Genomic DNA, 16,979 nt, shown 5'->3' on the forward strand with positions numbered 1-16,979 from the left:
CCCCTATAAAACTTTGGTTCTGTCCAACTGAATTTTCAATAAAAATTCCTCCGCCTTCGGGTGGGAGGACGGGCCTTGACTGTTGTTTGTGCCTATGCAGCAAACAGCAGTTCAGAGTACTCACCCTATTTGGAGTCCTTGGAGGGGGTGCTGGAGAGCGCTCCCGCTGGGGACTCCATCGTTCTGCTGGGGGACTTCAATGTTCACGTGTGCAATGACAGTGAGACTTGTAAAGGCGTGATTGGGAGGAACGCCCGCCCCGATCAGAACCAGAGTGGTGTTCTGTTATTGGACTTCTGTGCTCACCATGGATTGTCTAACGAACACCATGTTCAAGCATAAGGGTGTCCACAGGTGCACTTGGCATCAGGACACCCAAGGTTGCCGTTCGATGATCGACTTTGTGGTCGTGTCATCGGACTTGCGGCCGCATGTCTTGGACACTCTGGTGAAGAGAGGGGCGGAGCTGTCAACTGATCACCACCTGATGGTGAGTTGGCTCCGATGGTGGGGAAGATGCCGGTCCGACCTGGCAGGCCCAAACGTATTGTGAGGGTCTGCTGGGAACGTCTGACAGAATCCTCTGTCATAAGGAGTTTCAAGTCCCACCTCCGGCAGAACTTCACCCACGTCTCAGGGGAGACGGGGGACATTGAGTCCAAGTGGACCACGTTCCGTGCCTCTATTGCCGAGGCGGCCGACCGGACCTGTGGCCGTAAGGTAGTTGGTGCCTGTCGTGGCGGCAATCCCCGAACCCGTTGGTGGACGCCAGTGGTGAGGGATCCCGTCAAGCTGAAGAAGGAGTCCTATCGGGCTTTTTTGGCAGCTGATGGGTACCGGTTGGCCAAGCGAAATGCAGCTTTAGTGGTCGCTGAGGCAAAAACTCGGGCGTGGGAGGAGTTCGGTGAGGCCATGGAGAATGACGTCCGTGCCCTCTCTAGGTTGGGGATGAGATCCTTCCCCAAGTGGAGTACTTCAAATATCTTGGGGGTCTTGTTCACGAGTGAGGAAAGAATGGAACGGGAGATCGACAGGCGGATCGGTGCAGCGTCTGCAGTGATGTGGACTTTGTATCGGTCCGTTGTGGTGAGTCGAAAGGCGAAGCTCTCTATTTACCAGTCAATCTACTTTCTACCCTCACCTATGGTCACGAGCTGTGAGTCGTGACCGAAAGAACAAGATCCCGGATCCAAGCGGCCGAAAAGAGTTTCCTCCGCAGGGTGTCCAGGCTCTCCCTTAAGAGATAGAGTGAGAAGCTGGGTCATCCGGGAGGGGCTTAGAGTAGAGCCGCTGCTCCTCCGCATTGAGAGGAGCCAGATGAGGTGGCTCGGGCATCTGTTTGGGAAGCCTCCAGGACTCCTCCCCGGTGAGGTGTTCCGGGAAAGTCCCACCGGGAGGAGACCACGGGGACGACACAGGATGCGCTGGAGAGGCTGCGTCTCTCGGCTTGCCTGGGAACGTCTCGGGATCCCCTCTGAAGAGCTGGTGGAAGTGGCTGTGGAGAGGGAAGTCTGGGCTTCCTTGCTAAAGCTACTGCCCTTGTGACCAGACCTCGGATAAGCGGAAGAAAATGGATGGATGGATACATGTTTCTGTAGGGCCCAATGCATGTGTTAGTGGTTTTGGGGAAGTTAAAAATTGAAATGGTGGCAGGTATGTGTCGACTCCCTATATTATTATATTTTATTTGATATTCATCCTGATTTCAAAAAGAAATCAAGTTACTCAAGTTATTCTTGTAGTTTTTTCAGAGCACTTTAAGTAAATATTTGGATGGCTACTTTTTACTTTTACTTGAATCATATTATTCTAAAGTAACAGTACTCTTACTTGAGTACAATATTTGGCTACTCTACCCACCTCTGGTGATGAGGTACAAATTACTGAATACACAGCATCAAATGCCTATACAGGCTAGTTGTTCAGGACGTCCACTTGTGCAATCGCTCAATGTGCGGGGGTGTGTCGGCAACTCAACGTGATGGTCCGGTCCGGTTCGACCACGTCGCGCAGCGTGTGGCAGGCTTAAAGCAGCTTTTGTTCTGTGGTTGTGTGGAGAGGAAGGGCCAGGGGCAGAGCTTGCTGCAAGTCCAGACAAGCTACAGTGAACCCACGCAGGCCTGAGATGACACTGACAACAGGAAGGGGAGCAGGAATGTTCACCTTCTGGAAGCTCTTCCAGCACGTTTTCCCTGCAAAGAGGAGAGAGAGAGAAGAAAACGAAAAAAAGACAAACCACTGGTTGCTTCCTGCCTTCTAAGTAGGAACAAAGCGCACAGGTGCTTTGTGGCCAGCTGGCTTTATTTAGCCATACCTCAACCCTCAAATCACATCCAAATGAGTGGAGAGCATTTGGGACGTGTCGCTGAGGTTATTATCTCTCATTAGCTGGTAAGATTGAGATACTTTTGTAACATTTTCCAGGTTTATACATGAAGTCCTGATTTCAACCAGATTGAGATCCTGCGGCATGACCTCGACAGCTATTCACACCAGACATCCTAGGAATCTTTCTGAACTGCAACAGTTTTATAAAGAGCAATTGTCCAAAATTCATCCTGATCGTTGTGCACATCTCATCTGCAACTACAGTAAACATTTGGTTGACGTAACAGCTCCCACATAGGGTCAGCCAGTTATTAAATCCAAGGGTTCACTTACTTTTTCCTCCCTGTCCTGTGAATGGTTACATTATTTTCAATAAAAATATGAAAACATAATTGTTTGTGTTTTAATAGTTTAGGCAGACCGTTTATTCTTGCGATTTAGATGATCAGACTACATTTGATAGGAAATTTATGGAGAAAATTAAATGCCCTAGGGTTCACATACATTTTCCTCCCACTGTATAACCTATAAAACTAGCGTGTGACGCTGCTCTCAGGTGGTCTCCTAGATTGTGGGTGGGGGGCGGACACAAACGCAACACTGCTCATAAACAAAAGAACATTGGTGGTGGTGACATTATGCTTTGGGGCTGTTTTTCTTCAGCTGGAACTGGGGCCTCAGACAAGGTAGAGGGAATAACAAAATATAACAATTCCAAATACCTGCCAGTGTTGACACAAAACCTTCAGACTTCTGCTTGAAAACAAACAAACAAAAACAGTCAGGAATAGCCCACTAGAGAAGCTGAACTTTATTTGGGGTTAGTCACAGGGCCTTTAAATTATAGCAGGTGTTTTAAATGTGATTGGTTAATTTTGAACACAGCCACATCCCCAGTTATAAGAGTGTGTGTACACTTGTGCTACCACATGATCTCAGTTGTTTATTTTTACTTCCCCTTAACGTCTTTTCTCAATTGACGTGTACAGGTTATAGGTCACATTAATGGTGGGAAAGGTTCTGACATTATCTTTGTGTCTTTTTTTTTTTTTAAATCACAAAGTACAAGCTCAAACTAAATGTTTGTTGAAAAAAATTAGGACCAGTGGCGAAATAAAACATTTTTTCCCCCTCCCACCACGGCTTCATCTGCTAGACCTGAATAAAGTGAACCTAAATTGATATTTATCTGGAACTTCCAAAAAATTGAATGGGTTATTGCTTGGCTAATGTGCCACCCCTGTGGTTCTCACTCAGTGAAGGTAATTATACTCATTTAAAAATGTACTACAGCTTTCAGTTTGGTGCAGTGCATTTTTACCAATTCAAAATACAACCACAATAATAAACTGTGTTAAATTGACCATCCATCCATTCTCTATAGTCTACATAAGTGTCACAATTGGACTGGAGTACATCCCAGCTAACTTTGGGTGAGAGGCTGGGTACCCTGGGATGGTCGCCAGCCAGTGGCAGGGCACATAAGCATTTACCCACATGGACAATTAATTCTTCTATGAACATAACAGGCATGTTTTTTGGTGTGTTTTTTTTTCCTAATGTGGGAGGAAGCCACAGTACCTCACACAAGCACAGGGAAACCATGATAACTCCACATAGGCAGGCCAACAGCTGAGCTTCAAACCTTATCTCAGACCTGTGAGGTATAGACATGCTAATGAACTACTGTGCTGCTTAAATTGAGCATTGTTACCTTTTAAAAGGCAGAATATTGGATGAATCTCTTGTTTTCCATCACATTTAGATTGTGCAATTGTACCTTAGAAATTGTCCAGTGAGTATTTGAATGTAAATAGTTCATTTGAGCAAGATTAAGGGGTGTAATGAATTCACCCTTAAAACACACTGGATTAGGTTGTTTGGTGGACTCATCTATTTGTATAAGGGGGAAAACTACTATGTACAAAATGACACTTGTCACATTATTAAAAAAAGTGTGTGTAAGATGACAGGGAGGGGGACACGCTGAGGCGATTGAACAATTAGTATCCATCCATGTTGTAGCTCTATGCGTCAATTCATGATTGGTTTAGATTAGAACACCACACTGTGCGGTGACGACACTTTATCATCTGAGCCTGGGGAAGAGTCTGATGAAGAGGATCATGCTGATAAAGGCAAAGGAGACCAGGATGAGCATGAGCCACAGCAGCCAGTTGACCGATTTCTTGGCGTGCTGCTCCAGACGCTCCGACTCGGTCTTCAGCTTCTCAAAGTTGAGGTCGGCTTGATGTATCGACTGGCCCAAAGTCTGCATGGTGTGGGACAAAGACGCCGCTCGTGTAAATATCACATCCACTGGATTCATTGGTCAGCATTGTTTGTCTTCTGTTTCAATGTATACTTTACATTTAATACAGACCAGTGTCTCAACTGACAAATGTGTTCAATAAACTCGTCGCTAAATTCTTCATCTGTTTTTGGTAGAATTTGTTTAGTATGTGTCTTACTGACTAGACTGTCCAGGGGAACAGTGTGTCAGCTCCTTGTACTCTTGCAAAACCTCAGGAATTTGAAGTTGAATGCTATGGGAAATGAATATGAATACAGTGGCAATGTGCAAAATTACAGGTTAGTTCATTAGCGGAAATGCTGAGAGTAGCGGGATAATTGCAGGGGTGGTTGCTATTTGAACATTCGTTGTTTTTAGCTATTACAATTTTTACAGTATTACTACTTTAGATACAGTGGGACCTTGTTTTCGACTTAACGGATATCGGAAGTAACGGACCCTCTGGACAGTAAATGTGTTCAAAAATAGTTTCCAGTTGTCAATTAAGCCAGTGTTGACAAAGTCTGTTAGTTCCAGAATTGTCAACTGTTGTTTATTGGCGCAATATAGGCAGAGACTGTTCCAGGTCACATATATAAAATATGACTCAGGTAGGCGCTATTGCTCAATGCAAACTAGAACTAGCAGACATTCCTACAGCTTCTTCCCTCTTGCAATCAACTTCTTAAACAGCTAACTTACAATTCCATTGCAACATGCTGCCAATTTCTTTTGTCTGAGTTTGTTGTCACATTTCTGTCGGGCCAATTATATACTACCGTATTTTTCGGACTATAAATCGCAGTTTTTTTCATAGTTTGGCCAGGGGTGCGATTTATATGTGAAATTATTAACACATTATTATAAATTATAAATTTCACGTTATTTTCACACTGACAACCGCAAGAGGGCGCTCTAGGCCTGTGTAGATCTCTGTAAAATACCGTACTTGTGCACTCACTGTAGTAGTCTCGCCACGCTGCACGATTTGCATATCTGTTGTTGACCAATACTGGCCACTCATGCCAGAGTAGCATCTGCCCCATTTGCACACTGACTGAGGGGTATCTGCAACATTTGCACAATCAACATTGTCCCAGATTATCGCACTACTCGTCACTTTAAACTGCATACACTCCTAGAAGTCTCGGTGCCCTTTGCACAATGGTCATTGCACCGGACTATTGAGAGATTAGTCATTCGAACTGCTCTAAGTGGTAGAAGACTCTGCATCTTTTGCACAGTTGTCAAAAAATAAAAAATAAATAAAAAATTGGACCGGCATTACCAGATAACTAGCCACCCTTTATTACTCAGTGACCGTTTTTCTCAATGTCTTTATGTCTCAAAAGTGTTCTCTGTCAATTGACTGTCTGTTGTTGTACTAGAGCGGGTCCAACTACCGGAGACAAATTCCTTGTGTTTTTTTTAACATACTTGGCAAATAAAGATGATTCTGACTCTGACTAGATCCAGCCAACAGACATGCCCATGCCTACATTGCAGCCATGTTGAACGTGGCAACATTTCCAAGCATTGCATTGATGTGGCGGCCAAGATGGCAGAAGTTCTATATATTGTCACATAGAGCGCTGCATAGGGAGAGCACATATGGCAGCGGTGTTAAATAGGACTGTGACAAGTCTCTAGAGTCTGGACCATGATATTTTTGGCATTTTTATTTTTTCATGCCGTGTGTCTATGGCGACAGCTTTGGAAAAAGGAAGCACACTAATTCCTCGCGGCTCATGAAAACGACCTGCCTTGACTCGCCTATGACTATGACAACATTGTCACCATCAAGACTACAAAACAATTTTGTATTTCAGTAATATGGGTGCATATAGCCACAAAAAAAAAAGTGCTTCAATATAACGGACAATCGGCAGTAACAGACCATCCCCCACGCATTAGTCTATTAAATCGAGGTTCCACTATATTTATTTTTGATCAATGAATAGCACAGCTTTGTGTGAGCAGGATGCGCAGTGTTACGGAGGGGGCACAAAAATGTATATGAGGATGGTTAGACCATTCTAAAGTTGAAAATATTGGGCTTTCAGGTGAAATTTCAAAATGAACCTAAAGTGTCCAGAAAAGGCCCCTCTGGAAGCTACTTTTGTTCGACCCAGTTTTGTAACCACTGTCCATATTTGGATAAGACCGTGCCTGTTCCTCTGCAGGGCTGCCTCCATGTAGAAGACCCACTTGTGAGAGCACAGGTGTTATGTTTACACCACTGGCTCGGAGCGGATATGTAGGCAGAGATCTTCGCTAGTGACATAGATAAGCTAGAGAAATTGGAACGATCCGATTTCAGGCCCCTCGGCAGAAAAACGTCTGGAACTCAGGAATGCGTGGACAATTTTAATTCATATTTCACGTTTACTGAAGCACCATAGAACCAATATAACATGACTAATACTAGAAATAGTTACGGGATCTTTAAAGTTTTATGTTGACTCACAAATGTGTTGTGTGATTTACAATAGTAATTCAAAGAGAAATTGGAAGAAAATACAGTCAGACTAACAAATGTAGTTTTGAAGGTACAGTTTGTAATCTAGTTGGTGCCCCATCAGTGGCTTTTAAATTGGGGTCCGTAAACCATAGCATGGTGGTCTTTAATTTATAAATAACATAAAATCTGACACCCTTAATTTGTAAACACAAAAAGTGTTTTGACTCCAAAAGGCCTTTTTCAAGAATACATTTTTGAAAGAACAAAGGTGTATTTTCCAAAATATAAAACCTAATATGAATAGAATAAAGTATTTTTAAAATGCAGCTTTCTTCCCATGTGAAACTTTTACCTTAATAACATTTCAGGTACCACTTTAGTTATAAAATCCTTAACTTTATTCTTGCAAGATTTTGACTTTTTGTCCCTACAAAACATCTATATTCTACATTAATGACCTTGTTTCCTCCCCAAAATATGAAACTCCTAACTTTATTCTTGCAAGATTTTGACTTTTTGTCCCTAAAAAACATCTATATTCTACATTTAAGACCTTGTTTCCTCCCCAAAATATGAAACTTTTATCAGGACAATTCTTTTTGGGGAAAAAAAAGGCAATTTTTAATTCCTATGGGATTGAGAGGTCCACACCACAAGTGTTTGATTGGCATTAGGATTATGAGAGGGTCAATGGAAATATTTCTCCCTGTAAGTGGTCCCTGATCCCAAAAGGTTTGAGAACCCTTTCTTTAAATTACAAAGATGTTACATTGTTGCTCACAATATTTGTCTTATACCACTCTCTAGTGGCAGAAGCAGCTAATGAATCACTGATGCGTTTTCTTGACTATTTTGCACAAGTACCTGATTGTCCTGTTTGATGATGCTCTGCGCGGCCAGAGTGTTATTTTTCAGATTCCTGGCCAGGTTGAGCATGTCCTCAGCGATCTTCTCCTGCAGGTTGTGTTGGTGCTGCAAGATGGCGTCCAGCTCTGCAGCAGACTGGTGCTCATCCAGAGGCAGACCTCTGAGGTAGCAGAGTAAGACAAACATTTACTTTCACTTTTTATTCCAATGGGGCTTGCTTTTTTATTTTTATTTTTAAATGTATTTATTTAAATCGGTAAGAGCCTAATTAAACATTTTACCTTCTGTTTCGCAAATCTCCTTCTGTAGAAATGGGTGGGTGGGTGTGGGGGAGAAACACAATTTAAACATAGTAATCCAAAAGGTAAATACTGTTTGAAAAGTCTGAGTTGATATGAAATCTTTGTAGAAGTGAAGCTGCATTTCTCTAAAATCAATTCTTACCTTTTTTAGAAAAGCCCTGTAATGACAAAGAGGGAACATTAAATCTCAATAGTAGTAGACATGTTATATCATTATTGCAAATGCACTCACACCATTGCATCCATCCATTTTCTACATAGCTTATCCTCACTAGGGTTGTGGGTATGCTGGAGCCTATCCCAGCTAACTGCGGGGCAGGAAGCGGGGTACACCCTGAACTGGTTGCCACCCAATCGCAGGCACATATAAACAAACAACCACTCACATTCATACCTACGGATAATTCAGTGTTCAGTCAACCTACCATGCATGTTTTTGGGATGTGGGCAATTGGCTGGAGACCAGTTCAGGGTATACCCCGCCTCTTGCCCAGAGTCAGCTGGCATAGGCACCAGCACGCCTGTGACCCTAGTGGGGATAAGCGGTTTGGAAAATGGATGGATGGCTTCAACTTCTGTCTTAGATCTCATTAGATTGCGCAGGTGTACTTTATAGGATGGCCTTTTGACTACAGAAAAATGTTAAACTATTAAAAGAAGGTTAATCAATTAATGGTTTTTGTTTTATATCAATTTTAAGTTTTTTTCCTTTTTTCATACAATCATTGCAATTTTTACTTTAATATAAAACAGAAAAACTAAGGTGCACAGAAAGACGTCAGAAGACAAAGTCTACCACATTAGAAATAAAATACAATACATAGCCCTCTCATGTCTGTGTTGCTGTTCTATATGAATGGCACTTACACTGAATGGGTGTGACAAAGGCAATTTTCTTTCCTTGTGGTGGTATAAGTGCCATAAAAGAGATGGGATCATACTGCATCTGTATTTATGAGAATTCTGTAATACCAGGACAGGGATGTGAGGTGTAACCCCCAACACTCATTTCTCACAGCCTGTGTGTTGAAAGCAGTTGTTGCTGTCCGACAAGAGTTGTATATATGCCGAGTATAGTAATATGCCGGGAGAAAGAGTTCCACAGAAGAATAAGCCATGTTCATGCCCATTCCTTGTACCTAAAGTTCTGTGCGGTGAGTGTATATGCCTGTGAATATCCTCATTCAGCCATGTCATTTCATTCTCAGACCACTGAATTGATTGCTCTGTTCTGGTGTCTGAGAAGACGTTTCGGCTCTCATCCGAGCAGGCTTCATCAGTTGATGCAACAAGGCTTAGTTAGGACAGACTAGCCTGAGTTGATGTTAAGCTATTTATGCTCCAATTTGGAGACACCCCAAAACCCACAGATAGTATCTAGGGGTGTTCCAGAACGATATTTGAGATCAGATATTGGTCCGATGTCAGGGAAAAAAAAACAATTATCGGATTGGACTGGATCTAAAATCTCAGATTTTACCACTCTTCTAAAAGCAGTCCATTTCATGCTCTGCTCCAGCACTTCTATCCAGCAGCACCTGGACGGCAAGCAGATTCCACATGATCACAACAACAGGGTGCTAAGGTGCCAACATAGTAGCAAAAAGAGTGAATGTGTTGCTTGCTTAAAGTTGTTTATTGACACTCCAGTTGAAGTTCATAGTTAAACTAAACAGACAAAAGAATTACACCTATTGAATGTTCAAAAACATCACAGACTTAATTTCTCTGATTTTGCTGACAAAAATCGCTAGCTCAAAGCTAACACACGAACGAAAAACACCATTGATGAGCTAATGAAAATTAGCATGGAACTCGGACGCTTAGCTCTCTCAAAGTAATATTGGTACACAAACCCTGTATAACCACATACAAACAGGCAATATAACAATACGCTGTTGGCATATATTCTTCAAATTAAAAAACGAATTATATTAACAATATTCGATTGTGGCGGCACGGTGAACGACTGGTTCACACATCTGCCTCACAGTTCTAAGGACCGCGGATTCAAATCTCGGTCTCGGAGTTTGCATGTTCTCCCTGTGCATGCATGGGTACTCCGGTTTCCTCCCACATCTCAAACATGCATGGTAGGTTAATTGAAAACTTTGAGTGCAAATGGTTGTTTGTTTATATGTGCCCTGCGAATGGCTGGCGACCAGTTCAGGGGGTACCCCGCCTCTCGCCCAAAGTTAGCTGGGATAGGCTCCAGCATGCCCGCTACCCTGGTGAGGATAAGCGGTACGGAAGATAGATGATGAATGAATGAATATTCGAGTGTGACGACTTCTACTTTCTTTTCTACTGCAAGTTTGCATCTCATTGCGTGCACCACACTCCCCCTAAGAGGTCAAGACATGCACAGAAGGACAGCCACACACAAACAGGGGCAGCACAAGAGCCGAAAGCATAACTACATTATTCCTATTCGCCACGACATTGTCGATAAAACTATACCCCAGATGCATTGCCGCACGTGGGGAAACAAAATGCTGACACAAAACATACAGGTAACTGAAAGTATACTTTTACTTATTCGTTATTTTTTCATTGTTTTCAAATGTATTTCTTATTTAATCTATTCTATTGTAGAATATGCTTATGTTTAAGTTAATCAGTGGTTATGTTGTTGCAACTTAAATATATATTTTGTTATTGGTTTTATTGAAGTTATTTTTCTACATTTTCTAATATAAGTTTTATTTTAATAATAATGGGTCAGTTTTTCTCATAACTATTGTTGCTTATTGTTTGAGTAATGTCACCTGATCAAGCCTTTTCTAACATTCCATACTACAAAATAAGTAAAAGTATGTATGACTATTGCTGATATCGATATTTCTGTGCAGTCTTTCGTGTCACAGTTGTCCCTACCATGCCAAGCAGCTCATCCCTCATCTCCCCCGTACATCGGGCCTTGGTCTGCATGTGGACAGTTTTAGTGGCAGCCATCCTCTCGTTGGCTATTGTGGGTGTTCGGCCAGGGGCGAGGAACTGGTTTGCTAGAGCCTTTTCTGTTGGTGACAACTGTGAAGGAGAATGGAAGAGCCATGAATTTCAAATTAAAAATAAATAAAAAAACAGCAGACAGCTATTTTCAAGTCTGATCAATTAAGGGAACGGTGCTACTGACCAGCTTCTCTGCTTCTAGAAGGCCTTTCAGAAAATCCACCTTTCTTGTGTATTCTGTCAGCACTTCTGGAGTGGGCTTGCTAGAGTAAACAATATTGATAAAACAACAACATTAATTAAATACTAGGGCTGTCCAGACAACTTTTTTTTTTTTTGCACCCGTCTGAGTCACTTGATTTTGAGATCCTACAGATACAGTCTCAATCCGATAACTCAACAATTAAGAAGAGAGCACATATCAATTGTCTCAATTTAAAAAAATAATAAAAGTATCCTGACATGATACCTTTTAATGGCTATAAGTCTAGTGAAGTGGATTTCTGCCTAGTCTTTTTCAAGCCACCACACCTACCTGAAACATTATATTGTGTGAGACTGAACTAAGATATTGCTGTTCCATTTGGCAATATCTTCGAACCTCAGGATTATTTTGTCGCTTCCTAACCTTTAAAAATTAAGACAAATCTCTTTTTTACACAGTACCAATCAGCTGAAAATTACTTGATCGAGAAAACTGTATTGAAACCGGAAAAATGTCACATATACACACACACGCAAATATGTATATATTTTAAGGATGTAACAATACTTACGATACCGCAATATCGCGACATTAAAAGTGCATCGATATCATCGTGGTTTTGTCCTGGTATAAATAATGAGCTGTTGTGTTTTGGGCCAGCTATACGCAGTTACAGGTCTGTGAGAGCCAGAAATCTTGCTTGTTTGTAGGTGACTAAATACTTATTTACCACCATAATTTGCTAATAAATTCTTTAAAAATCAGACTGTGATTTTCTGGATTTTTTTTTCCTCATTTTGTCTCTCATAGGTGAGGTATACCTATGATGAAAATCACAGGCCTCTCTCATCTTTTTAAGTGGGACAAGTTACACAATTGGTGGCTGACTAAATAATTTTTAGGGTTTGTATGATATTCAAATTAAGATACAGCTATAGCCCTGTGATAGCATCAATGTACTGTATTTAATTTTAAAAAAATTTAAACGTAGTACTGAAAAATTATTTTAGTACAAAAAACAACCCTGGAAGATGAATTTTGTGTGAAATACTATAATAGTAGTGTGTAGAAGAGATCTATAAAGAAAATTCTTTGCATTTAATGAAAAAGCCAACTACTGCAAACATTTGAGGAAAACAATGAGCATGCAAAGGTTTGAATTAACATGATTATTTTAATATCAGTATTAGTATATCACCTCATGCTTTTTCTCAGAGCCACCAACATCTCCTCCAAGGCGCCAACATACTTAAGAGCAAACAGAGACAGACATTTATAGTTTGAAATTACACGGACATTTTAACAATTTATTTTATCTAATGTAATGACATCCAATAGTAGAGCCGCCTCTTTTCTCTGACACAGTCAATCAAAATTGCGCATTGTTGTAAAGGCACTTCGTATTGGACCTCATTTGTTAATGCAGCTGTACCTAATAACCTGCTCAATCAGACAATATAATTGGGAAGGATGATAGACGTGTTCTATTCCAATTTGATTAACAGGAAGGACAGCTGAGACAAGTTGTCGCAAATATTAAATAACTTAGGTATACAAAAACTAAAATGTTATTAAACGTGGGTCAGGGGATACATTGATAACCCAAAATGAACGGTTTCCCCAATCCCACGCATGACAGTGGTTTGAGTGACAACGTGGCTAAACGCCGAACAACCAGGCAAATTTCTGCGAACTACATCTTGACACAAACTATAAATTATGATTCATCTTCACCGTTCGTAGTGTTAGTTTACCTTCTCCAGCCTCCATTCATCTTCGCTACGTTTTACCGAAGCTATAGACTCACAGCGAGACAATAACCGAACGAAATTGACTTCTAATCTGGAAGCCATATTGGAAGACGACTGGGCGTCGCGCTAATATGACGTCAAAACAAAGGCGGCCCCGTCAATTATTGTTTAAAACAAACCAATTTTTTCAAACACATACAAAGGTTTTCCAAATCTACTGCCATATATGTGCCTTTCCGATTACAGTTTAATGATACATTCAGGTCTATGAGATAAATTAAGAAGAAGAAAAACAATACGATGGTGAGTGTGCAATGCTTTTTTTCTTTGAAACCGCAGACTGAAAAATACCCAGTTGATATACCTGTTTTTCAGTGCATTTTACTTTCTACTTATTGACTTTTATTTTATTTCTCAATTTTATGCTCTGCTGATCACCTTATAAGCAAGACTTAAAATATTATATTACACGCAGTTAACATGCTGAAAATAGTTTGGGAACATTGAAATGTTTATTCATTCAATAAATTAAAACAAACAAACAAAAGTGACGTAATTAGAGACATTTACGGTTTTAAAAAGTGAACGAAAAGTAGAAATAAAAAGGAATTGTGAAACTCACAACGCACACTTTTTTTTACGATTTATTTTGGGGATGAGTGCCATTTTATTGACGGCAATACAATTCTGATAAGACTATTAATAATCATCTAATAATATTTTGGCTAGATAGTAATATAATAGTTTAGATTTATATAGTGCCTTTCCATGGTCCCAAGGATGATTAGATATGAAGAAAAACTGTGCCAGTAATTTGTCATACATGTTCTGTCATTTCCAAATATCATTATATTAAAAAAAAGCATTAAATATACAAAATATTTAAATATCAAATAATACATACTGTAATTTAAATGCCTAGATTGCCATGAGTGCAGTGAAAACCCACCTCACCCCATTACTATGACTGCCAGGTACCCGACTGGCAGTCATTGGCCCTACCCTGTGTATCAGTGTCCCCCTGAGTGTTGTGGTGCATCAAAATCTGGAGAAGTCAGTGAGCCTTGGGAAGGGGTGTCTGCCAGGGCGCCTAATCAAGTTTTGTGTGATGTATAAAGTGCAATGACGACTGACCGGATCAAAACACTCAGCAGCAGTGGCATTTTTTTTTAAACCAGCATCATGTTCTGTATTGTCATGTTAATACTAATAACAATTACACTTGATGCCATTCAGTCCCAACCATACACTCTCTGTAACATGACACATCTTGGTTAAGTCCAAGGCAAACATCATTCAACAGCAGTCAGAGAGGAACATTAGTATTAAATCAACATTGGCCAACACGACGCTGCGGCAGAAAATTTTTCATTGCGAAATGAAGCAGCGTTCATTATAGTTCAAGTGAGAACAAAGATATCATGGCGTGGTTTTCCTCTTGGCATGGTTTGTCTTTTCTTCTTTTTTTAAGGAAAAAGTGGCGTGTGCTGCTCGCATCTCCCATTACTCCATGAGGGCAACGACTTCCTATCTGATGTTTGTTGTGCAGCAGGTCGAGTAGACGACGTGACATCTGTACAATTGGTCACAACATGAACACATTTCCTAGTTTTGTACAAATCAAGAAGAGTGAGACATTTAAAAAATAAAAAAAAATAAAAAATAAAAAAAAATACTGGTGAGCATCTAGCACGGGTGGGGAACCTTTTTCCCTGTTGGACCATCCATCCATTTTCTATCTCGCTTATCCTTCGAGGGTCGTGGGGAGCTGGAGCCCATCTCAGCTGACTTCTGGCAAAAGGCAAGACTACAACCTGGACTGGTCGCCAGTCAATCACATATAAAAACAGACAACCACTCACATGCACATTCTCAGTCTCTGACTGAGTGAACCATTACACCATCAGTGACACCTGTGGGGGCCTTTTTTCAGATCTTCTGAGGGACACAATATTATATTTTTTAAGGAAACAAACAATATGTATTATGAGGATTTGTTGGTTAAATGTTTTCTGGCTTTTCATAATGTTTTTAGAATTGCATGGCTGGCCGAATCAAATACTCTTGTGGGACAGGTTCCCCACCCCTGCATTAACAAGACAATAAATGTTGGAGTTTTCTATCATTAAGGCACAATATAGTATAATTAAGTGAGCATGTTGGCTTCACCTTTTCATTCTGAGAACCAAGAAATGACAAAGTACAACTGGGAACTTAACTTACCACAAATGGGGGTGGGATGGGGAGGGGGAATGTTTGCAGGTCCACCCTTAGGCTACATAACCTCTGTACTGACTGAGCTGTACTGAAAGTACAGTATTGAAAAAAATGTTACAAAAAGGTGCATGGCAACATGCCACGTTATATTCACTGTCAATTAGTTTCTGCAGATTGTAATCTGTGTAACTTCCAAATCAAGCTTCCTGCTCAGACATCATTGTCCATGTAAGGTATGTCTGGGTCAGAAAAGCGTCTGTGGTCCTCGCAGGGTGGTGTTTTGTTGCGCTGGCGTGGAGGATGAGGCCCCGCCGTGGCGATGGACAAGGAGGAGGAGGAAGCGGAAGGAGGGCAGGAGGAGAAATGAGTCAACAGGTCACACTCAGGCCCGTCGATGTAGAGGGACTGGGTGCCATCTTTGTGGCGGCCTGGTTGCTCCCTTCTCCTCACCAAGTAGTGAAAAGCATGCTTTCCATGAGGGCAGGAAACCCGCCTTGGACCCGAGCTCGTGGGCTGGGCGAGGACACCCGGAGGCAGTTTAACCGTGTCCGGGATGACGGGGTTGCGGCGCTGCAGCGGGTGCCTGCAGGTGGTGTTGGAGGGTTCGGATATTGAAGAGGAAGAGCTGGACACAGAGGAGGAAGAGCCAGCAGGAGTGATTTCTCGCAGACACACACGCCCACCAGGGAGTGACAGTCTCTGCACCAGGTGCGATGGTTCAGGTGGCTGCACAGCCCTGTATTTCCTCTGCTGAGGGCCAACTCCAACTGGAAGACGGGGAGAGGGGGGGCATAAACATAAATGTTTCTTCAAAGTTCCTTATTTGAAACCAGATACAATGATGTCAAGAAGGTGTACAGGTAGAGAAGATCATGCAATCATGGTTCATGCAATATACTGCATGTGGGAGGCTCAGTAAGGAAAATATTTGACATGGAAAGGGGTTAATTAGAGGACAAAATCCATCAGCAGTTGCTTCAATCAAATGAGATTTGATACAAGTATTAAAACTAACATCCATCCAAAATTTCATAATACTGAATACGTATCTGAAGAAAGAGGTACAATTTTGGCCCATGTTTAGATCTGTATTAGGGTTTGAACTTGTGTTGGGCCAAGCTCTGTACACAATGAATGATAGCACTGGCCTGTCAATAAGTGGGTGCACAATGTATTGTTTACAATGGGAGAAATCAAATGCAGTCAAATGCAAGAATACTGCACACTAAAAGCTTGAAATACACAGTATGAAGTTTAAGTACATATAAATCTAGAAATATAATTAATATAGTCATGGAAAAAATATTAGACCTCTAGTTTCTTCAGTTTCTAGTTCATTTTCCAATGCCAGGTGCCACTAAAGGTAACTGGTTGGACAAATATGATAACTAAAATGGCTTATAAGAGCTAAACATCCATCCATCCATCCATTTTCCGAGCCGCTTCTCCTCACTAGGGTCGCGGGCGCGCTGGAGCCTATTCCCAGCTATCATCGGGCAGGAGGCGGGGTACACTCTGAACTGGTTGCCAGCCAATCGCAGGGCTCATACAAACAAACAACGATTCACACTCACATTCACACCTACGGGCAATTTAAAGTTTT

General features: G+C 41.4%; 2 protein-coding genes across 11 annotated transcripts in view; both read right to left on the minus strand.

Annotated features, from left to right (window-relative positions):
* Window positions 1-3,124: 3,124 nt before the first annotated feature.
* use1 (unconventional SNARE in the ER 1 homolog (S. cerevisiae)) lies at window positions 3,125-15,173 on the minus strand. 2 transcript variants are annotated; one of them, XM_061778043.1, is made up of 8 exons: window positions 13,163-15,173; window positions 12,607-12,656; window positions 11,388-11,466; window positions 11,129-11,281; window positions 8,394-8,409; window positions 8,231-8,252; window positions 7,947-8,109; window positions 3,125-4,600 (listed from the first exon to the last, which is right to left on the minus strand). In XM_061778043.1, the coding sequence occupies exons 1-8, from the start codon at window positions 13,259-13,261 to the stop codon at window positions 4,418-4,420; spliced, it is 765 nt and encodes a 254-aa protein (XP_061634027.1). In that variant the 5' UTR covers window positions 13,262-15,173; the 3' UTR covers window positions 3,125-4,417. The 2 variants fall into 2 exon arrangements, with proteins under 2 accessions (XP_061634027.1, XP_061634028.1); XM_061778044.1 differs by lacking the exon at window positions 12,607-12,656.
* A 139-nt stretch (window positions 15,174-15,312) lies between these two features.
* si:zfos-588f8.1 overlaps window positions 15,313-16,979 on the minus strand; it is a 91,552-nt gene continuing 89,885 nt past the window's right edge. For 8 of the 9 annotated variants that reach the window (XM_061778034.1, XM_061778035.1, XM_061778037.1 and 5 more), the window contains one exon: window positions 15,313-16,143. In XM_061778034.1, coding sequence (XP_061634018.1) covers window positions 15,587-16,143 — 557 coding nt within the window. In that variant the 3' untranslated portion in view covers window positions 15,313-15,586. The remainder of the gene's footprint in view (window positions 16,144-16,979) is intronic. The other variant, XM_061778041.1, reaches the window with a different exon arrangement.

The sequence above is a fragment of the Phyllopteryx taeniolatus genome, chromosome 7, assembly GCF_024500385.1.
Source record: "Phyllopteryx taeniolatus isolate TA_2022b chromosome 7, UOR_Ptae_1.2, whole genome shotgun sequence".
Taxonomy (NCBI): domain Eukaryota; kingdom Metazoa; phylum Chordata; class Actinopteri; order Syngnathiformes; family Syngnathidae; genus Phyllopteryx; species Phyllopteryx taeniolatus.

Excerpts from the sequence above, each read along its gene's own strand:
- use1 (XM_061778043.1), bottom strand. The coding sequence starts at position 13,261 with ATGGCTTCCAGATTAGAAGTCAATTTCGTTCGGTTATTGTCTCGCTGT. Across the intron at positions 11,467-12,606 it reads GCTCTGAGAAAAAGCATGAG|CAAGCCCACTCCAGAAGTGC; the intron begins GTGATATACTAA and ends TGTTTACTCTAG. Across the intron at positions 4,601-7,946 it reads TCATCAAACAGGACAATCAG|ACTTTGGGCCAGTCGATACA; the intron begins GTACTTGTGCAA and ends CACACCATGCAG.